This window comes from Puntigrus tetrazona, chromosome 25 (assembly GCF_018831695.1).
Source record: "Puntigrus tetrazona isolate hp1 chromosome 25, ASM1883169v1, whole genome shotgun sequence".
Classification (NCBI taxonomy): Eukaryota; Metazoa; Chordata; class Actinopteri; order Cypriniformes; family Cyprinidae; genus Puntigrus; species Puntigrus tetrazona.
In genome coordinates, this window is record NC_056723.1 from 9,325,099 (window position 1) to 9,347,472 (window position 22,374).

The 22,374-nt window shown below is 39.0% G+C and overlaps 4 protein-coding genes across 10 annotated transcripts in view; 3 read left to right on the plus strand and 1 right to left on the minus strand.

The window, feature by feature from the left end:
* Positions 1–1,090: 1,090 nt before the first annotated feature.
* LOC122330400 (galactose-specific lectin nattectin-like) lies at positions 1,091–2,958 on the minus strand. Its single transcript, XM_043227359.1, has 6 exons — positions 2,821–2,958; positions 2,636–2,724; positions 2,380–2,465; positions 2,162–2,284; positions 1,923–2,034; positions 1,091–1,764 (listed from the first exon to the last, which is right to left on the minus strand). The coding sequence occupies exons 2-6, from the start codon at positions 2,715–2,717 to the stop codon at positions 1,661–1,663; spliced, it is 507 nt and encodes a 168-aa protein (XP_043083294.1). The 5' UTR covers positions 2,718–2,724; positions 2,821–2,958; the 3' UTR covers positions 1,091–1,660.
* A 2,195-nt stretch (positions 2,959–5,153) lies between these two features.
* zgc:101783 (Protein FAM3C-like) lies at positions 5,154–8,407 on the plus strand. 6 transcript variants are annotated; one of them, XM_043227348.1, is made up of 11 exons: positions 5,154–5,255; positions 5,627–5,682; positions 5,769–5,807; positions 6,573–6,677; positions 6,794–6,852; positions 6,934–7,049; positions 7,166–7,224; positions 7,518–7,568; positions 7,681–7,765; positions 7,853–7,979; positions 8,080–8,407. In XM_043227348.1, exons 2-11 carry the CDS (start codon positions 5,664–5,666, stop codon positions 8,164–8,166), a joined length of 747 nt encoding a protein of 248 aa, XP_043083283.1. In that variant the 5' UTR covers positions 5,154–5,255; positions 5,627–5,663; the 3' UTR covers positions 8,167–8,407. The 6 variants fall into 6 exon arrangements, with proteins under 6 accessions (XP_043083283.1, XP_043083286.1, XP_043083282.1 ...); XM_043227351.1 differs by lacking the exon at positions 5,769–5,807 and having other exon boundaries at positions 5,156–5,255; XM_043227347.1 differs by lacking the exon at positions 5,154–5,255 and having other exon boundaries at positions 5,470–5,682.
* Positions 8,408–8,654: 247 nt separating this feature from the next.
* On the plus strand, positions 8,655–13,405 carry LOC122330341 (E3 ubiquitin-protein ligase Hakai). Of its 2 annotated transcripts, none has more exons than XM_043227275.1 (6): positions 8,655–8,755; positions 9,401–9,559; positions 9,877–9,977; positions 10,181–10,264; positions 10,350–10,423; positions 11,583–13,405. In XM_043227275.1, exons 1-6 carry the CDS (start codon positions 8,659–8,661, stop codon positions 12,550–12,552), a joined length of 1,485 nt encoding a protein of 494 aa, XP_043083210.1. In that variant the 5' UTR covers positions 8,655–8,658; the 3' UTR covers positions 12,553–13,405. The 2 variants fall into 2 exon arrangements, with proteins under 2 accessions (XP_043083210.1, XP_043083211.1); XM_043227276.1 differs by having other exon boundaries at positions 11,598–13,405.
* Positions 13,406–14,574: 1,169 nt separating this feature from the next.
* celsr1b (cadherin EGF LAG seven-pass G-type receptor 1b) overlaps positions 14,575–22,374 on the plus strand; it is a 42,890-nt gene continuing 35,090 nt past the window's right edge. Inside the window, 1 exon segment of the mRNA XM_043228677.1 lies at positions 14,575–18,201. Coding sequence (XP_043084612.1) covers positions 14,718–18,201 — 3,484 coding nt within the window. The 5' untranslated portion in view covers positions 14,575–14,717.

Consider the following 22,374-nt stretch of genomic DNA (forward strand, 5'->3'; position numbering starts at 1 on the left):
CCTCGCCGTCCTGCCTCCGAGACCCAGACTCCTCCTCGGCTCGTAGACCCGTCGGCTCCCCCTGGGCTCCTAGCTCCCTCCTCTCTCCCACCGTGGTCCGTCAGTCCACCAGCTTCACCAGGCTCCATCGCCCCTCCGTCTCCGCCTTGGTCTGTCGTCCGACCATCCGTCGCCTCGGGATTCTCTCCTCCGGCTTCACCTCGTCCCTCCATCCCACCGGCTCTCTCAGGCTCCTCCTTCCTCCGGCTTCACCTCAGTCCTCAATCGCTTGGCTCCGCCGCGTCCTTCCTGTCCCCGCCTCCGTGTCAGTCGCCGCCTGCGGCGTCGCCTTGGACCTCCAGCGCCTCGACGTCACCCTGGCTCTTCGGGCTCTCCGTCTCCGCCTCAGTCTCTCTCCACCACCTGCTCCGCCACAGTCGGTCGGCCCCATGGAGTCGATGGCTGCTCCTCCTCCATGGCTCCTCCCTCCGTCGGCTCCACCGTGGACCACCATAGCTGGGCTCTGGATCTCCTCCTGCTCCGAACTCCTCCTGTCTTCTCCTGGCTCCTCCCTCCGTCTGTTCCTCCCTGGACTGTCTGTCTACTCCCTCCTGGGGGCCGCCCTCCACCAGAACCTCCTCCCAAGACCCGGTATCCCCAATTCCTAGTCGTTTTGTTTTTGTTCCTCTTTAGGTGCGAGGACGCACCTTCCGGGAGGGGGTGTAATGTCACGTCTCTGGACTCTTTGTTTATGTTTTTGTCGTGTGCCATGTGCTCTGTGTGCCCTGCCTTTAGTTAGCTTATGCATCTGTCATTGTCATCAGCTGTTATATTAATTTAGTCATTTAACCCGTTTTTAAGTCCTGTGTTTTCAGTTCCGTTTGTCCGATCGTGTATTTTATATGCGTGTGATTTTGTTCCGTCTATCTGCCTGCCCGCCTGTATGTATATTGTTTATTTCATCCCGAATGTGGATTAAATACTTTATTTTCATTTATACGCGTTGTTTGCTCTCCTGCCTATCACACGCGCATGACAGTAACCTAATATTCACAATTCAATGTAGACTAATTTTCATACATGTTTTCGAGGAACTCCACAACACACAAGATGCTTCATCAATGCTTTTATTGATTTAGTGTTTTAGAGGAAGTTTTGAATAAAGTAAAGTTTTAGAGGATTCAAGATTGAATAAAAGATTAAGTTTAAAGGTATAGTTCACCCAAAAAAAAATTCATTTAAAAGTGTTACATTAATAAATATATAATTAATTCTTATATATTCCACAAATATTCCTGTCGTAAGCACCACAAACACCGATAAGCAAATCAAACTCTATGGGCTATTAAAACTCTTGTGTGCCACTGTCTATAGACAACCTACAATGCATTGCAAACTACAGTAAAAAATGTAATAAAGTAATAAAGTAGTGCTGAAAATAGGCTGTAAATAAACAGCACTTGCTTACCATGAAAACTATGGCCCAGAATCATTATTTCCTATATTACATCACTGTAATATGGAAAAAATTAATGGAAAACAGAATATTAATGTCAGAATTTGGCCGTTGTCTTTTTCAGTGGGTGACTTGAGGGTGTTATCTTGGGATAACATTCACTTTTGGGTGAACTATCCTTTTAATTTAATAAGATCAGAAAATGTAAATGCATCTACAGTACAATCATGTAACTATGGAGTAGGATGACTGCATGTGTTTTTGCCTGTTTTTTGCACAAACAAAGGCAAGTTGCACTGAACATGTCAGATCGTTCCAGCAATATTTGGCTGCATGGAGGAAAAATGAATTGATTCAGGTCATTATAGTGGTGTGAGAGTCAAATAAAATATGTTCAAAGCATTTGATCTTATGTAATGTTAATGTAATGTTACATTCTAATATGACATTATAAGATAAGTACTGAATAAAACCAGTGCATTCTTACAGCTATAGGCCAGCTCCACGCAGTTCTCTGTATTTCCTGCGTTGCTGGGTTCTCCAGAGCACCAGTTTGTATAATCAGAGGGACTTCCATCGCTCCAAATCCACTGCCCTTCCTAATAAATGAAGAGACTCATTACAAAGTACTAAAGGGATACAAAAAGAGGTCAAAAATGTTTCCTCATGTTTATCCCTTTATGAAAAATAAATTAAAATGAATGTAAAAAAAGCAGACCAACTAACTTGTTCACCATCCTGAGCACCAATCCAAAACCTTGTGTAAGAAGGCACCAGGCTCACCAGATGATCAATTTCCAAGTTATTATGCACAGATGCAAGATTTGCATCATAAGTTTGACAGAATTTCTAAAGATACAGATTTCACATTGTCAATCCACAATCAATTTATGAATTAATTAACACTAAACTAATAAATTGCAGTTTAAAACACATGACTGTACCTCTGCGGTGATCCAGTTAAATGATTCAGAAAAGTACTTGTAGCATCTGACTCCAAAATTTGTCCATCCATCGGGGCATTTTTCATCTAAACAACATACAAACTAGAGTTCTTTTAATAAACAGTATAGTCTTTACATGCTGCAGAAATCTCATTAATCATTACAAAATTTCCTGTCCACCCCTTTGTACTGAAACCTCAGGTTTTTTTTGTTTTGTTTTTTTGTATTGCATTGTATTATTTATTTTTTATTGTACCTTTTCTTTCGTATAGGTTACTTTTGGAATTCACCATTGAATAAATAGTGCAAAGAAGTAGAAGACTTCTTAGCACTGCCATGATGAACCTGAAAGAATGATGAATTTTCACTGTCATCTATAAAAACACAAAGATAATTTGAGTATGAATTGTTATTAAACAGGTCTATGTGCCAGAAACTTACCTTGGTTTTCAAATGGTTGCCTTCAGTGAAGTTTCCATGAAGCTCCAGACACAGTCCTGTTTTTATACTGTAAAGTTTGTTTGAGTCACAAGGGTTATACATATGTTGATATTTAACTATGTATTTGAAGATATCCTCTGTTAACAACTCTCTGTTTGGAGTTTGGATGGTCTGTTTGTTTAATACATAGGAGCAGAACTATAAGATGAGGAGCTGACAGAAAGAACAGCAAGACCAACAAAGCTTTATCAACACTAACAGTCATAAGTGATGATAGAGACAATATTATTTGTTACTGAAAATGTTTAAGTTTCAATGTTTTATTTACTTTTTTTTTTTTTAAATATGAAGATTGTGATAATGGTACAGTGAAAAAAATAGAGTATGAATGACAGACTTGTTGACGGCACAACAATAGTTTGTCAATTACATGCTCTAACAGATCTTGATAAAGTGGTCATTCAAGCAAGAGCTTATTCATTAACAAACAATTCATATTTACATGGCTGGTGGAAATTTGTAGATAGAAAGTTTAAATAGAACTAAGTCAAAGGTTGTAATCTGATATGTAAAGTCCATTTTGCTGGGATTTCATTGAAGAAACTCAAAATGGTACTCAGTGGTTTGCATGGCCCCCATGTATTCCTGACATTTCCTCCCAGATCTGAACTCCTGGACAGACTGAGGTGCAACCTGGCTGCATCGGATGGACCAAAACATAATGTCCCTGATGTGTTATATTGGATTTCGGTTAATGGTATCAATTCCTCTAGGAACTGCCCGAATACTCTCTCAACATGAGGCCAGGAATTGTCTTTGTACAGCCCTGTCCAGCTCGCCTTTAGACTAACAAAGTAAAAGGCACACGGGGTCAAAACAGGGTCGAACAGAGTCCAAACAGAGCAAAGCAAGATAATTATCCACAGAAAAAACAAGTTATCCAAAAAACACAAACAGGCGAGACTTCACAGGACTGGAATACCAGGAAAGGATCTGTAAAGTGGCTATCACTGACGCAGTGCTAAGCGCTAACAATACTCAGCAGTCTGAGAAGGATCAGGGTGTTACAGTGTTTGTGACATTTGACACTGCAACAACATATGTACTGAAATTTATTAATGCATCGCCATTAAATTGCCACAGAATCTTGTTGATCAAAAGAAATTTAAGAAGTGGAGCAATCAACATAATTATAAGCAATCCTATCAGTTTTTTATATTTAACTTCATTGTTGTTGCACTTGGAGTTTAGCCGTAATTACAGAAGGAAGGAAATGCTTGCCTTCAGAGATTAGAGTTTTTGAAAGTGTTCTACAGTGCCATGTGGACGTCAATTAGTATACTCCGTATAAAGCCGTCGCTTGGCTCCACCTAGAGGAGCAGCAATCTGTGATGCAGAAAGAGTCTATCAGTGAAAGTCATCAGTGCTCTCCACAAGACAATCAAATCCGATCATCTAACTGCTATTAAAAAGATTAAACTTTGCTATGGCATTACATATTAGTAACATATAAATGTCCGTCTCAAACAGTCTGATTTTATGAAAAGACTGTAAATGGGGAGAGGTTTTTGTAAAAATTAGAGGCCTAGGCTATTTTTGCATCAGAAATGCAATAAATAAATAAATAATAAAAAAGTGTCTTGTAAATGTATTACCCTCAGTTATGCACTTTTGATGTAATAGGCCTATTGTTAAATGAATATGACAAAAATCTTCATAATTTTGGTAATTTAAATAATTGGCCCTGTATTATTTGACTATTGCTAAAGACAAAATTAGCAATTTTTCATGAATAGAGGATTTTTGAATGTACATCTAATGTGTATTCTACCAAAAATTCATTGACCTCACTTCTTAAAGGACTGCAGGATTTGACAACTTAACTCATAAAAGTTTCTTCAGCATAATATGTTCCCCTAGTTTCACATACAGGGCCTATAATATACTATTCACTCCCACCAATGCGCTTCTGTTTTAACTTAGCTTCTAAAATAAAACCAGTGTCAAAAAGTATATGTTCAGATTCCAATGAGCTACAACCAAAAAGACAAAACCACCCACTGCAGGCACTGTGGCATCATAACACCCACACCTCAGAGAAAGCTCATCCTAAACTGACCCATTCCTCGTAACATAGCTGTCTGTTTATACATATAAAATAGTTAGCTCACAATTAAAAGAGGATTCCACCAAATGCTTAATAAATTAATTTACAACCAGAAGCTTTAACAGCATGCAGAAGCAAGCCAACGCCTGATCGTGCTGCGCTCCTGTAGTCGACACCGCCATCTAGCGGCGTGGCAGATGAACGACAGAACTACAAACACAAACAGCCGCGGGGCTACGGCATCCACAAACGGACAATAGCCTCCTTATCATAGTAATTCCCTGTAAATACTACGCGGACATGCGAATGGAGTCGTTCTTCTAAATGAGTAGGACATACTGCTTTATACCTCATTTAGCAGCCACGGTCTAATTGCTAGTCTACACGCGTTTCTTTTATCCAGGTTTGATTTAGAAATGAAACGAGAGCAAACATACTTGTTCGCATGCACTCTGACAAACCAGCTGTGTTTCAAAAGAATCCAAAAGAACGAGTTAATCAAGTTGGACAGAAAAGGGTTTAAATACAATGCACTGCCTTTGCGCTGTCATTATTCAAGTCTAGAGCGGTTTGATCAATTAGACGAGGACAACAAAGCTCAACTTTCTTTTTTTTTCCTTTATAGGAATAGCAAAACTAATAATGTGTTGGTTGTTATGTGTTGGTTAACCTAATTTTTTTTTTTTTTTTTTTTTCAAGTGGAATACGGTCGCCTTGAGGAGAGCAGAGCTTAATCATGATATACATTCGAAGAGGTTGGATTTTCTTCTCTTCCTTGTTTCTGTCCGTCTCTTTTCCCTCTCTTCCCTATTTTATGTTTATGTTACGTTTTTATTTCTAGTTGGTCCCCTTGTGCTACACAAGAGACACAGAGACAAAAGTAAGTTAAGTTTTTGAAGACGCAGAGGTCTCATTCAGAAGCGCAGTGCGGTGTTTACTTTCCTGGTTCCGTTGTTTCGGTACCAAAATGCGGTACCATTTAAACTGGAAAGTGACTCGTAATGCAAATGTCTCCTTTGCATAGTTGACAAAAGAGTTTAAAAAGTGTATTTTCAGCTGTTAAAGTTGTTTGTCATGCCATGGCCCTCCTAAATAAAATGCCATTTTCTTCTACGATGTTACATTTTTTGCTGTATTGCATGTTCCTGCTGATAGAAACTAAACCTGTGTGGTTTAAACCGGTCAAACTAGTTTTGTGAAATGTTAGCTTCTGTTTCGTTACCGGTCTGAGGTGGTCTATGACAGTGGTTCCTACCCAAGTTCCTGGAGGCCCCCAACCCTGCATGTTTTCAATGTCTGCATAATGAAACGCACCTATTCAGATAATCAGCTCAGTAGTAGAGACTCATAGACCTGAAATGGGTGTGCTAGACAAAGAAGAGATGCAAAACTTGCCATGTTGTTGAGCCTCCATCTAACCAGCACAATTAACCAGGTTGATCCCAGGCCATAAATGACAAACATGATCTGAAACCATGAAAAACTGTATTATGCATTTACTATATTGTCTTATTTTTCCTGAACTCACCATAGTGGGAGAATGATAATATGTGGACATTAAATCTACAATCAAAGATGGATATGACTGCAATGTATGACTGTAATGAGATTTATATATAATCACCAAAATAAATTGCTTCCACAGAAAAAGTGAGATTCATTTTCATGGTGGCTGCCCTCATAATATCCATAAGCCTTGTCCTCAAACTATTGCAGATGGATCCTGAATTAACATTATCAAATTTAGTAGGTGAGTTACTTTCGTGTATGTATGTATGTACTGTGTGTTTGTTTTTATGTGTGCATATAATATATTTTTATATTATGTTTGCTGAAATATTAACAATGCATGTATGTAAAACCCAGAAAGGTCAGTGGAGGGAGCAGCTTCTTTTGAACAGAAAACCAATAGTTACAAAGGTGATGTAAGATATTATTGAATAATCTGCTCTGGTACGGTGTAAAAAAGGGTATGCATTTAATGTTTGTTCCTGCATATTTTATCAGGTCCTAAGGGCAAATGTGGCCTCCCCAAACCATGTCCTGGAAATGATTATGCTTTTAAAATGTACAGCGGTGCAACAAACATCATTGGACCTCGAATATGCTTTGATGGAAAAATGTAAATGCTTAAAGTTATCAAATTCAGTCTGTACTTTTAATAAACAATTATATGAATGATTTAATTGCTATTTAGCAGAATAAACTAGTTAAACTAGTTCTGCCATTTTGTTTTAGGATAATAGAGGGAGACAAACGTGGAAATCGACAAGGAATGAATATTGCTGTTTTCAGTGGTATGTTGAGCTTTTTAATTTGCTATAAAAAGCTATATTAAAAAGGTAAATATTAAAAAGTTTTGCTTTTAGCTTCATTATTATTGTTATTTTTATTATTATGCGTTTTAAATTAATCGTATTCTTTTTTTAAAACATTTTCTTTTTGGAAAAATAATATATCATGTTTTAAAATGTTGTCTTATTATACGAATATATACGAATATGTATAATATAATATTTTTAGGATATTTTGCAGGCAGATAAATGCAAATTTTTAACATTTCTTGTTTAATTATTCACACAAAATGCAGAAAAAACAGGTGAACTCGTCAACACTGGCAGCTTTAATATGTGGAATGGAAGTATGTCTTTATTTCTCTACGCCTTTTTGTTGATTAATAATCTTGCAGCGTAAACACCGATTTGCATTCTCAGTTCACATGTGTGTAACACATTTTTTTTTGTTGTTGACAGAGGTTGAGGATCTGATAGAGTTTCTGAAGTCGGTCGAGAATGGTTCTCTTGTGTTGATCGCCACATTTGATGACCCAGCCACAAAGTAAAGTAGAATTTCTGTCTCTGCTTTTTATCATGCATACGCATCTTATCATGTTGTTTTCTAAATTTCTTAATTTCTTTTTGACAGACTTAATGATGAAGCAAGGACACTTATCGCAGAGCTTGGCAGTTCATATATTTCCAAGTTGAAGTTCAGAGATAATTGGCTCTTTGTGGGAGGGAAGAAAACCATAACACAAGTCACTTTTGAGCAGGTAATGGCATTCCTAAAATCACCCGTTTATGTGTTGGGTTTAGGAAATGAAAACCTTTTCAAATCCAAATCAATTTGTCTCTCTTTTCTGTCTTTTTCAGCACATGAAGAATGACAGAGAAACCAATAAGTATGAAACCTGGCCAGAAATGATCGAGATGGAAGGTTGCATACCTCGAATAGACTGATTTTTCTTGTAGCACAATTTGTACTGCCAAATCATGCCTTTTTAATCAGGCATATGAGGTGTTTGCATTTAAAGTAATACAAAAAGCTGTGTTTTATGATATTCCAGACTGTCCTATTTGCATTGTAATTAATAGGCTATTTGTCTACTGCTGCCGACATGTAATTCTGTTAATATTTCTGAAACCTCTTACAATAGAGGTTACCCTGGACTTAAAATATTAAAAATCATTTTAATTTTGATATCGTAAATGTTTCTTTTTATTGTTTTTTTTTTTTTTTTTTTTTTATTAAATGTGATTGCAAGTTGAAATTAAGTGTTTGGTTTGTCCGTATTATCCATTAATCATTGTGTTAAGTTCTGTGTGGGGTTTTTGCTTTTTTCATGACACTTGGTGATTTATATATTTGGGGGGAAAAAAACCTAATAGTTTAAAAAAAGTATAATTTAATACTTGACGCTTAACAAAACAAAACATGACAGAAGACATCATATGCGTAAATTGTGCGCAACATTGAGCGCCAAACAACACGAAGCCACTCCCATCAGTTCATCGCAGGATGCACAGCGTCAAGTCATGGACCAAAATGGTGAGCTACAAGCTAATATAACTAAGTATTTTACTGCAGCCTTGCGGGTTAAATTCCCAAAACGTTTCCTAATAAAAGGCAACCGGTAAACTAGTAGAGCCGTGAGCCCTTTCTGTCATTCATACATTTGCGTGAGCTGGAAATAAACGCATTTATTGCATGTATCCAGCTAGCCGCCGACCAAGTAACGTTAGAGGAGGGCTCGTCCGGCAAGTGCCAGGTTCAAATAAACGCAGAAAACATTATCAATAAAACCCGAAATATATGTAAGCGCTGTGTTACTCGTTGGTTACTATATAAGGTACTGTATGAATGCGTTTTGGTTAAGGCTAGAACTCTACACTTCCTGTGTAAGTTACTCTTAGTTTATGTTTGCAATGTTTGCTTCTCCACTTTTTATTAATCACATTTTGATCACTGCTGAGTAGCACAGGCCTCGCTTTGATTATCCATAAATTACATTATGCTAATGTCTGTAGCACTGCTGCAAATAATGGCCTGTTTAAATAATGCAATTTTTTTTTATGCCCTAAGATAATATTGTGTGATGTACTGAGTTGTGCATCTGTAATGTATCAGTAGCTTAATAGTGTGCTTGTTAATGTGGATTTCTTATTAATGGCGTTATCCGCCTGCTTTTTCCAGACAATGACCTTCAAGGAACCGATGGTTCGGGATCCCTTGGAGGTCTTGATGTTCGCAGACAGATCCCAATCAAGTTACTGTCGAAACAGACGGAAAGAGGCAAGCTGCCTGTCCGACCTCAGCGTCCCAACACCAGACTGCCCTCAAAAAGTGAAGAAGGTTGGTGTACAGTATCAGCTTTTGTAAAAGCAGCTGGTGTATTTACATTGGTTGACCATCACGACAGCTTTAATTTATTGGTATTAGCTGATACAAAGCGCATTTGTGCATGTTCTTTTTTCATGTACTGTTGTTTAATGCTCATTCCTCACAATCTTAAGGACGCTTATGATATAAGACTATTAAATTCAATTTTAGCATTTGAAATGATAGATTTCAGTTTTTATTGGTTTGTTTCATCAAAGTATTTATACATTTATGATTTTTTTTGCCATATATTATTAGTTTTTCTTTATAAACCTCTCTGTGATCTCCAGAGCCGTTCAGCTATAACCAAGAGGAAAGATTTGAGTGTAAATCTGGAGATGCTTATGGAAACCAGCGAAGATTTCCTCAGCCAATCTTCTGGGATTATAAGGTTACACATTTATCATTTAATGAATTACAACAAATTATATATATATATATATATATATATATATATATATATATATATATATATATATATATATATATATATATATATATATTAGTATTTTTCTAATGAAGCAAATATTTAACAATACTTTAAGAATTAATAGCATATTTAAACTAAATGAGAATTTCTCTCTTTTTTTTCAGCTCAACTTGATAGGACTTAAAGATGACACTCCGGTTCATTTTTGTGACAAGTGTGGTCTGCCTATAAAGATCTATGGGCGAATGGTAAGAAGGGTGTTGAAGTCTCTAACACATTCTTTATACAGCTGGACATCTTTCATAAAAAAAAAAACTTTTTTGTTTCCTTCAGATACCCTGTAAGCATGTTTTCTGCTATGACTGTGCAGTGCACTATGAGAAGAAATGTGATAAGATGTGCCCTGGGTAAGTTTCTCCTACAATGGTTTAAGTGGCTTGTATTTTGTTTCAAAGTTGGGATAAAGGTGAAAAACACACAGTGTCCATTCTGGATATGTACTATTAGGTTAAAGTGAAGGTAGTGTTTTCTTAATCCCTCTAAATATTGTCTGTGGGATTCAGGCAAATCTGAACATTTTAGTATGTTCCGTTTCCATGGTAACGTCTGTAGGTGTTAGAATCAGAGGATGCGGTTCAGAAGCACTTGCTTGTCTTAAGCATCCTGGGTTTTTGTGGGAGTTGTTCTGTTAAAGAGTACTTATATCTATACATAGAGTGGACAGATGTTTAAGATACTTATTCAGCAAGCTTTATTTAATTAGAACATCTATATTATCATAATTAAAATATTATCTTGTTAGAATGTATATTTTAATATTAAAAAATAGTACAAAAAAATTATCCACCACTTACGTTATAGATGCGGTGTGGTTTGGCACATTAATGTACTGTAGAGTACGTGGTCACACGTGTCTTTATCGACTATCATGCATCGATTTTGAATGTAGCTCATCCAGGACTATTCGTGAGTGGTTTGCAAAATGTAATCATGCGAATCATCTTGTTTATTTGTTACGTTTAATGTTATTTTGAATTCGCAACAATGAAATTTCTGGTAAAAAATTGTTATATGTAAATGATTCATTGAATCATTTTGTAATCATTACCAAAAATAGGCAGATTTTATAGTTTTATATATATAGTGAGTAACTCTGAACCACAAAACCAGTCTTAAGTTGCACAGGTATATTTGTAGCAATAGAAATACATGTGGGTGAAGATTATACATTTTTCTTTTGTGCTTTAACTTTTAAGCATAAGAATAGCATGATATGTTTGCAGATATTTATTTAGATACATACTTGTATGTAATATGCATTATGAACTTAATTTGGACAGCTTCTCTTTAAATTACATTACTTTAATATATTTAAGCCAATACGTTATGTGAATTTATGCTGACATTGTCCAAAAACTTTGCCTAGGGTGTTTCTAATCTTTTAGAGGGCAATGCAGGTTGCAGGTTTTTCTTCGTTCTTGATATAAATATCTCCAGATCTAAATGGAAACATTATGAGTAAGATGTGTATGTAAGTCCACTTCCCATACTAAATCTTAAGTTCAGTCTGTCCCTCTACAGCTGCTCAGACGCGGTCCAACGCATCGAGCAGTGCCAGCGCGGCTCGCTCTTCATGTGCAGCATCGTGCAAGGCTGCAAACGCACCTACCTCTCGCAGCGAGACCTACAGGCCCACATCAACCATCGCCACATGAGGGCCAGCAAGACCGGAACCTCTCGGCCGGATCCACCTCACCCGACTCTGGCCTCGGACCCACCAGAGCGCTTCCGGTTTCCACCGCCCCCTCACCTGGTCAAAACACACGCTCTCGTTCCTCCCCCGCTGCAAGGACACGATACCTACAACCATCCGCATCCATCCTCTCCCTCTGATCTGGGCCCCTCCCCACGGCCCCTCCCCCCAGAGACCTTCCGAATCGCCACAGTGACTACACGCAAGCATAGCAACCTCATCACGGTGCCCATTCATGACGACTCGGGGAGCTCAGGCCCTTCCCCCCGTGAGCCACACCCACACACCCCTCCCGGCCCGCCTCCGCATCATCACCCTGGCGATTACTCCAGCCAACCAGTGGTGTCCCACCCGCATCATATCATGCCTCCACCACAACAGCCACATTACGTGCCTCCGCCGCCCCCACCTCCCCCTCTCAGCATCCCCATGCAGCACCCGCCGCAGGGCTCTGCTACGCCTCACATGGTTTACAACCAAGCACCTCCCATGTCGACACCACCTCCACCCGGACACATCATCAGCCAGTTACCACCCTACATGAACCACCCTCCACCTGGACCAGTTCCCCCGGTCGGTGCGCACCACTACAACCCAAACTCAATGCCACAGGACCAAGGCACTCTTAGCCCACCTTTCACCCAACCAGGTGCCATGAGCCCGGGGATGTGGCCCAATCCTCGCGGCCCCCATCCGCCCCGCATGCAGGGGCCCCCACCACAGGGACAAATGCCAGGGCCTCACCATCCCGACCAGTCACGATATAGACCTTATTACCAATAGCATCCTGCCTTTATCGGCTCTATCAGACATAGATGGATAACCATATCTAGTCAGAAACAACACTAAGCTGCCTGGGATGTTTGTCTCCACTGATAACTTACACTATGATGATCCCCATTACTGGCATTTTTGTACTAATGTCCCTCATTCAGGGAGGGAGTAATGGAATAATGAATAGTTGAGTGTGAAATTTTTTTTTTTTTTTTTGGTTGGAAGAATTTAACAGTTTTGTTTGAAACATTTACATAATGTTGTATTCAACAACTGCAATAAATGAAACTTGAATTCTGTTTAGATTTTTGGCTTGATATTCATGACTCTTGGGTACACAGACTGAAGCTAGTTGAAGTGATAATCACCCCAAAATATTAAATTCTGTCATTTACTCACAAACCATGAAATGCCAACTAAGATATTCGGAAGGTATTTGGGCAGAGTTTTCATTTTTTGGTGAACTATGTCTTGAACAGTTATAATTTGGAAATGCATTACATTTACTTTTACAGTCTGAACGACTATTCACAGAAAATCGTGTAGTGTATGATGGTCACAGAATCAGATTTTTATTATTTTTTTAATTAGTTTCAGTCTTTGATTTCATCCATATGAAACAATACTTTAAGCTTTGTTTTCGTTAGTCATGCTGAGTGTGTTCGGTGTGATCCTCAGTCATTTACTGAATGATGTACAGTTTTTCTATTTTAAGACAATTAAAAGGCTGGCAAGTGTATAAAGTCTATTTAAAAATCTGCTTTAAAAGGTTGTGTAGTGTATTTCAGGCTTGAGTCAATTTTCATTCAATATCAGTAGCTTGTAAAGAAATGTTTAAAGCACTTAAAAACACTTTTGTAAAGGTTTGTGTTTGTGTTCTTTTTTTCTTAATGGTTAGGAAATGTTTTCCAGGCCACTTTGCAATTTTTCACTATTCTTCCCCTGTATCATTCATGATTTGACGAGTAATGTCTCCAGAAAGTAAGGCACTTAGAAGACAGGTGTGTCAAAGAAATTATTGTTGAGGTGTTGCTCAGAAATAATTTTGATTATTTAGCCAATTACTTCTGGACCGGCAAGGTAGCAGTGCTTTGGCATCAAGTAAGTTCCTCTCAAGTACTGACTAGCAGAGTAACCACAGGAATGATTCATCATATTAGACAACTATTTGTCTTAATTTTTTGTAGGACAGCAATTCGATTTTTGTTATACGTGAAAAAAACGTTGCTCACTGTGTGCAATTGTTAATAATTGTCAGTTAGCTTGATATTTTATCTAATGTCCTGTTATTCATACATTTTATTTGTGGCAAATGCTCAAAGTGGCCGCTGTAGGTAAACCAAAAGATGTAGAGGTGGTGAGAGTAATGAATGCAATAGATTTCCAGTATCCACAAGGGGGCGTACAGTACTCAACCAAGACCAAATCACTGCTGCTGCCAAACAAAACCCTGCTTTATCTACTGTGGGTAAATGCAAACTAATGCCGTTTTATATTGTGGAATGGGAAAGAATAATGGAGCAAAAAAATCATTTTTCTTTTAAATAAAACACGTGTTCACTGTTTAGGCAATTTAACGGAGTAATACAAATCAGTGAAAAGTATAACCAGCCTACTAAAATAGAAGGATTTTGAAAGAATTACAATAATGTCATTTTAAGATATTGTGCACGTTGTTATACAAAACAGTAAGGTGCAAAACAGGCTTAAAATATTTAGGCTAAATGATTATGGAAATGTGAAAAACCAACAGTGTGTAGCCTGAACAAATCGTGTTTTTTTAAATCAGTCATTAGAAATACATAACAATCCTTTTAAATTAAGAGGGCATATAAAGAAGGTGCATTCATAACTCATTTGGTGGTTTACATTTAAATGTGAAACTTTGGTCTCTGATAGACAAGAATGAACGCTTTTCCGTTGAGCTCATTGGGTAGCCTATTTCAAAATCACAATGCACGAGCAGGTCCGTGCAAATAGTGGGAGGGGAGGGAGAAGAGCCGTCTTACTCATTCAAACTTATCAGTGCAGCTCTCTGGTCCCTGCTGCTCAGCACACAGAAACATGCCTTGACCCAATGTGCACTTTCACGTTACAGGAATGGTTGGAATTTTGCGGACTGTACGCGTTCTGGATCGTTTGGAATAATTTTCCCAATGGGATGCGCGTGAGCCATGGAATTGCCAGTGATATGGATGTGCTTTGGATTACTTATTCGTCTCCCACCGTTTGGATGCGTGGATTTGCATCTATCGGGGTCCCTCCAGCCTGGCGCGACTCTGGCAAATGTATCAGTCGGACCAGACTGGACTTACAGAATCGACAGGAGTCTGACAGATAAGTCTTTACGACACTTTGTGAAGCTCGGGAGACGTGATGGGTTGTTGTCAGTCGCGCGCAAAGTTGACTGCGCTCGTTTACCGAGAAATCCCGTGCCGTTGTATTTGCGGATTAAGTCACTGCTATCGGACAACTTCATACTGCTTCATTTCAACACGTTCGTGCATGGTCAGAACTGCTTCATCAAATACAAAAGAAAAAATCTTAATCCAGATGCCTACATGTATCTTTTGACTGGGTATGAGGCGTGTTTTTCTTTGGACTCGTTACCCATAAACATTTACGAACGTTTGCCCGTTTCCATGCGGAATTCCCAAATGTTTCGCGGTAGGTGCGTGGAGAAAGACCAGCGGCGCGTTGTTTCCCTCACAGGCGCGAACCTCTGTTTACCTCACAAGCAGCGAGACACGGCAAATTTGCTTTGTTTGATGCCCAACTCACTAAATAGCTCTTTATTTGTAGATGTTAAGTTACACTTGAGCAGAGAACACACTGGCAGGGAATTAGACCCGTGGGCCAAACGTCAAAAAAGAAACGCGAACTCCGCTCCTCAGTTTCAGCTCCCAAACTATCAGGTGTCGGTGCCAGAGAACGAGCCCTCAGGAACGCGTGTCATAACCCTCAAAGCGTTTGACGCGGATGACGGAGACGCCGGTGTTGTCGAGTACGATATGGAAGCTATTTTTGACAGCCGCTCTAACAATTTATTTCAAATTAACCCCGAGACTGGAGGTATAACCACTCTCCAACCTCTAGACAGGGAAGTTAAAGACACTCACGTGTTTAAAGTTACTGCCACCGATAGAGGAACCCCTAAAAGATCAGCTATCGCGTACCTCACTATAACAGTCAGTGATACCAACGACCACACGCCGGTTTTTGAGCAGAACGAGTATAGGGTTAGCATTCGAGAAAATGTTGAAGTGGGCTTTGAGGTGATGACTATTAGGGCTACAGATGGAGATGCACCTTCTAATGCCAATATGATTTATAAGATTGTGAATGATAATGAGGTGAACGCTTACTTCGAAATTGACCCAAGGAATGGGTTGGTCAAAACCAGAGTCAGACCAGACAGAGAAGTCAAATCCCAGTATAGGCTTCTCGTCGAAGCTAACGACCAGGGTCGAGAGCCCGGGCCACGTACAGCCACAGCCACGGTGCACATTTTTATAGAGGACGAGAATGATAACTACCCACAGTTCAGTGAGAAGCGATATGTAGTTCAAGTTACTGAAAACGTAGCCGTGAACTCTCAAGTGGTTGCGGTGAAGGCTACGGATAAAGATGCCGGAAATAATGCGAAAGTGCATTACAGCATCATCAATGGGAATATAAAGAAACAGTTTTACATACACTCCACTACGGGGGTCATTGATGTTATCAGTCCTCTAGATTATGAGATGATAAGAGAGTACACACTCCGAGTGAAAGCTCAAGATGGAGGACGGCCGCCTCTTATTAATGGTACAGGTATGGTGGTAATCCAAGTGTTAGATGTTAACGATAACGCACCCATGTTTGTCAGCACTCCTTTTCAAGCCTCAGTGTTAGAAAATGTTCCTGTAGGTTACTCTGTGTTACACATCCAAGCTATCGATGCTGATTCGGGTGACAATGCTCATTTGGAGTACAAGCTGACCGATACATCACCTACTTTTCCGTTCATTATCAATAACAACACCGGATGGATCACGGTTAGCTCTGAGCTGGACAGGGAGACTACAGAGTTTTACAATTTTGGCGTTGAGGCCAGAGACCTCGGGGTTCCTACAATGTCATCTTCAGCTAGTGTAAGTGTTACTATACTAGATGTAAATGACAATGTCCCAACCTTCACGCAGCACTTGTATAACCTAAAAGTCAATGAGGATGCAGTCGTAGGTACCAATGTGCTTACAGTCACTGCTGTAGACAGGGATGTAAACAGCGTGGTCACATACCAAATATCGACTGGGAACACTCGGAACAGGTTTGCCATCACCAGTCAGAGTGGAGGGGGACTTATTACTTTAGCTCTACCTCTGGACTACAAGCAAGAACGGCAGTATCTCCTAACAATCACCGCCTCGGACGGTACTCGCCATGACACAGCTCAAATCTCCATTAATGTGACTGATGCCAACACCCATCGGCCAGTATTTCAAAGTGCCAACTACCAGGTTTTAGTGAGCGAGGACCGTCCCGTTGGCTCCACCGTCGTGGTCATCAGCGCCACCGATGAAGACACTGGCGAAAACGCCCGCATCACTTATGTAATGGAGGACAACGTGCCACAGTTCAAAATTGATCCTGACACTGGTGCCATCGTGACTCAAATTGAGATTGACTACGAAGATCAGGCCTCCTACACACTAGCCATTATTGCCCGAGACAACGGCATCCCCCAGAAATCAGACACAACCTACGTAGAGATCATCGTTCTTGATGCCAACGACAACGCACCCCACTTCCTCCGGGACATCTACCAGGGAACGGTGTTTGAGGATGCACCGGTATACACAAGTGTACTCCAGGTATCTGCTTCAGACAGAGACTCTGGCTCTAATGGTCGACTCAGCTACACTTTTCAGGGAGGAGATGATGGAGAGGGGGACTTTTTTATCGAGCCATATTCTGGGATCATCAGAACGGCCCGCAAGCTGGATCGGGAAAACGTTGCGTTGTATAGCCTCAAGGCGTTTGCGGTGGACAAAGGAGTGCCCCCTCTCAAGGCAGCTGTGAACATTCATGTGTCCGTGCTGGACATAAATGACAATGCCCCTGTGTTTGAAAAGGACGAATTGTACTTTTACGTGGAGGAAAACAGTGCAGTAGGATCCACTCTGGCCCGTGTAAGTGCCACAGACCCAGATGAAGGTACCAACGCCCAAATCCTGTACCAGATTGTAGAGGGCAATATTCCTGAAGTCTTCCAGCTCGACATCTTTAGCGGAGATCTAATCGCCCTTACTGACTTAGACTTTGAGGCCAAGATGGAGTATGTGATAGTGGTCCAGGCCACTTCGGCCCCACTTGTCAGCCGGGCCACTGTACACATCCTCCTAGTAGATGTCAACGACAACGTCCCAGTTCTACAGGATTTTGAGATCCTTTTCAACAACTACATCACCAATAAGTCCAGCAGCTTTCCCACAGGAGTTATCGGGAAGGTGCCTGCTCGTGATCCAGATGTGTCCGACAAGCTCCTCTACACGTTTGTTGAGGGGAATGAGCTCAACCTGCTGATTCTCAATCAAGACACTGGGGAGCTAAAGCTGAGCAAGGACTTGGATAACAACAGGCCGCTTGAGGCTACAATGAGGGTGACGGTTTCAGGTGAGACTCACGTGATAACACATTATTTAGCCTGTTTCACTAGTCCATTATTTGGCCAAAGGTTGAGTGATTTCCAAAATCAGCTTTGCCGGTTGTCTTGCTATAGTAGAAGTGGATTTATGTAAGCTTTATTCTTTTCACACTGCGTTAATTGGTTTTCTTTGATGCTCTTAGTGATAGTGATCTGCCTCCTCGTGTGCTGTCTAGTTTGCTCTGCTCTTCTCTTCAGGCGGGTTCTCAGTCCCTGAATCCCTAAATTATTTTTATGTCTTTACTGTTCATGCTTAACAATATTTGCTAGCACTCCCTAGTGAGCATATCCATGGCAACAATTGTCACGTTTAAGCTTATTTATTTGCAGCAATTCTGAAGTGGCCATCAATTTGTACATTCTGGTTGGCAATATATTATTCAGTGAATATGAGATTTTTAAAAAAGCTGTTTACACCAAAAAAAGTCATCCTTATTTCTTACAATTGTGACTTTCATTACATAATGCAATATCAATTAAAGATGTTAAGATGTCCACGTCAAAAGAAATTTACAAAAGTGATTTTATGTCCATAGAAAGCGCATTAAATGTGTCTACTTTTAAAGGTTTCAAATACGTTTTGGAAAATTAAATGTCAAAATTTTGTTGAAATAATGTTACATTGAGATTAATTTGAACAAAATATGTCTGTAAAAATTCAAACAAAATGCTTATTCTGACTTGTACATATTAAAATATATAAAAGAATAAGGGAATATTACATTTTATTGTGTTTTAAATGAGGGAAAAAATCTTACTGACAAATGGGTAAAACCTAGGATAGTAGCAAATTTAAAAAAAACATTAAATTACACCTAATTAGTATTTGGGATTAAAGTAATTAGTCTTCTGACTTCAAATCCCACAATGACTAAAGGGACTTTTTAAACTATTGGACTTTTTAAACTCTTTCATAGTCTCTTCTACCCCAGTATGGTGACTGTGATTTGATAATAAGATGTACTTTTGAATAAATTGCTTCTCTACAACCATTTACAAATTAAATGTTGATTTACCCCCACATTCCTTAGATCCACACATCCTAGAAAATATTCCCACTAACAACTATCATGCACAAACACGAATAAAATTTTGTCAGCCCTTCTCCCTTACAGACTTGGAGAAATCAAATGTCATTCTTACCTGTCAGGTTTGTTCGTTTCATGTATATTTTCCCAGGAGCCAAAGCTTACAGACTGTCCTGCCTATTAGACAGTGACTGATCATGTGTCAAAGGAGGTTTCGACTTGACTTATGGTTTCAAGATAGTCTTTATTCACATTTGGCATCCCCAAGCTGTAACATGTTCCTTGGTTAATTTAAGTAAAAACTGAAAAACTTAAATAAGTGAAATCCATCCATAAGTTGAAAACCATGTTGCATGTCACAACAAGATATCACGTGATATCAGGATTAGAACTGATGTCCACGGAGTGATGGCTTTTCATAGATTCACAGTGATAAAACTTGTTTGTCTCGTATAAGATGTCACATTTGACAAGAAAATGCAGGGGATTAATTGAACAGCCTTTAAAACTCCTACGTAGGCTGGGTACAACTAGAGTTTGTTTTGTGTTGTTTTGATTACTTTTGTTTAATGGTTGTCACAGCTTACAGAGGATCAGGATCAGCCTGATAGCAAAGATGCCCCTTTATCATGTGCTTCCAGTGACACTCTGTGACTTAATTTGATTCTCAGAGATGCCATGTGTCGCTGCTTAGTGGGCAGACACCTAACTTCCTAGTACACAGTGACAATAGAGGGAGAACACAGGCATTTCTCAAAGCAGCTTATGATTAATAACATTTCTGTATATACCCTAGTGAAAAATAAATATACTTAAATGTATTTGAAATACATTTATGTCATGCATAGTATACTACAAATACATTTTCATAATTTATGTACTTCTAAATCGGAACAGCTAGACTTTAGTTAGTGCTTTTTGTGCTTAAATTGTGTTGAAATAGTTCTGACGTCCAACTACAGATAAACTGAAGTAAATTGGACTGTGAAATAGAGCTGTTGCAAGTATACTTTAAGTACGCATTAAATATCTTGCATTTAAATCCTTATCAATAGTGAAGAAATGTATAGTACTCCAAATAAAGTTTATAATGAGTTTTCTATCATTATATTATTAAATAATAATATATATATATATATATATATATATATATATATATATATATATATATATATATATATATATATATTTTTTTTTTTTTAAATGTTTCAAATTAGTTATAGCAAATTATTTGACAATTTTAAATGCAGCATCATTTGCAGAGATACATACATATAACAGTAACAAAAACTCAATATGAACCAATGTCTGTAAAAAAAAGAAAGTGTCCTTCCACAATTCCAATTTGGTCATTTGCCAAAGTTTCTTTTGAAATTTTAAGTTAAATTGGAAGGAATTGACACTTAATGTGCCAAAAAAAAAAACATTGTCATGTTATGACCCCTGAGTTTCATAAAGTTTTGAAGTTTTAGCCAACTATTGCCATTAAATTTTGTATTTAATGCTGAAAAAGAAATTTTGGATACACATGATGCGTTGTTCTTAAATACATTATATTTACAATCAGTAAATACATTTTTCACTGCATTAATATAAATGCAGTTTTGTTGGCACGCTGTAAGTTTTACAAATCTGAAGTATTACATTTACAGTATATGAAGCAATGTAACATGTACGTTCATGTTGACTCGGTGGTTCTTCTCTATTCTAACATAAAGCCTCATCTCTAGCTCTAGTTATTTTGCATCACTTTACCTTCTCTTTATAAACTTGACTGAACCCCAGGGATGCATTCCATTCATAACAGTTTGTCAAGATAACTTCTTCAGCTTATCTATGGAGCGCTTTTGGGTTTTGAGTGATAGTTCGATATCTAATTTGAGAGAGTGAGCTGCCAGGAAGAGACCAACCATCTGTGGTTAATTCTTCGGTCATACTTTTGATCTACAGTTTTATTTTAAAGGTAGGGCACCCCTCATAATCCTTGATCTTTTCATCTTTATCTTTTGAACCTTTGATGTATTTCATCCATCCTCTCTTTGTCTAAGTGGAATCTCACGCAGTGGCTGATGCAAAGCGTGTGGCGCACACATTTCTCCGGTTAATGGCGGTGCATATGTCTTTATCCTTATCGAGGCATGTTCTAAATCATCATGTATATGGAATCTTTATCTCGTATCAGCGTTTCAAAGCATCTAAACCATGCAGAGAATCTCAACCTTTCAGAACAAGTTATCCTATCCGATCTCATGAATGTGCATATAAATAGAATAAAAAACAACAACAACAACAAATTTTGTATCATATGCATGCGATAATGGCACTGCAGTGATGTGGAGAGACACAAAGGGGGGACAAATTGTTGAAAAAAATCTTTTTTTTTACTTTCTTTGCATGCGAAAAGTATTCTTGACGCTTCTGAAAATACAGATTGAATGACGTGGAGATAGTGATATGACATAATTTTCATATTGGGTTTGAGCAACCTTTTAATTCCTTGCTGGTTTGGTGAACACTAGACCAGAAGAACCAAGAAAATCTTGCTGGTTAAGGTAGTTAAGAAGCCTAGTGGAGACCAGCAACCAAATCACAACATATGCCGGTCCTTTTAGTTGACTAACTTGCATTAAGCAAGCTAACCGCCTTCTAAATCCTCTGGTAATGGAACCGAAGCATCCTATTGGGTTTCCTCATGGACGTCCTCTGAAGGAAGTCTGGGAAAAAGAGTTTTGAAAAGCTCTGGCTCTCCGTTGTTGTTGCCATGGAAAAGGGGGAGCATTGTGGAGCTCTTAAGCGTTTTGCACCAAGCTGGGGGTTGAAGCACGGGCCCCTTTTGTGAAGTGGGGTGAGAAGCAGGGTAGGGGGTGAAATGTGGGGGGCTTCTTAAATTCGAGGAGGAGGGAGGCATTGTCCACATGCAGATTTCTGTCAGTGAAGACAAAGCTGTTTGTGTGTCGAGACCTTAAAGGAAGGACACTGCTGAAAGAAGAGTTTTTTTGCACTCACTTGGTGTCTGTCTGCTGAAAGTGTAGAGATCAGACGTAGAGCAGAACAACGACGGTGCAAAACTTGTCACTCGTGCACGGTGTGTTGTGACTGGTGGTCCTGCATGAC

Coding starts and splice junctions, on each gene's coding strand:
- LOC122330400 (XM_043227359.1), bottom strand. CDS start 2,717: ATGGCAGTGCTAAGAAGTCTTCTACTTCTTTGCACTATTTATTCAATG. Junction 2,285..2,379: donor TTAACTGGATCACCGCAGAG/GTACAGTCATGT, acceptor CTGTATCTTTAG/AAATTCTGTCAAACTTATGA. Junction 2,035..2,161: donor GTGCTCAGGATGGTGAACAA/GTTAGTTGGTCT, acceptor TTCATTTATTAG/GAAGGGCAGTGGATTTGGAG.
- zgc:101783 (XM_043227348.1), top strand. Junction 7,225..7,517: donor GAATATTGCTGTTTTCAGTG/GTATGTTGAGCT, acceptor CACAAAATGCAG/AAAAAACAGGTGAACTCGTC. Junction 7,569..7,680: donor CTTTAATATGTGGAATGGAA/GTATGTCTTTAT, acceptor TGTTGTTGACAG/AGGTTGAGGATCTGATAGAG.
- LOC122330341 (XM_043227275.1), top strand. CDS start 8,659: ATGCGTAAATTGTGCGCAACATTGAGCGCCAAACAACACGAAGCCACT. Junction 9,560..9,876: donor GCCCTCAAAAAGTGAAGAAG/GTTGGTGTACAG, acceptor TGTGATCTCCAG/AGCCGTTCAGCTATAACCAA. Junction 9,978..10,180: donor CAATCTTCTGGGATTATAAG/GTTACACATTTA, acceptor CTTTTTTTTCAG/CTCAACTTGATAGGACTTAA.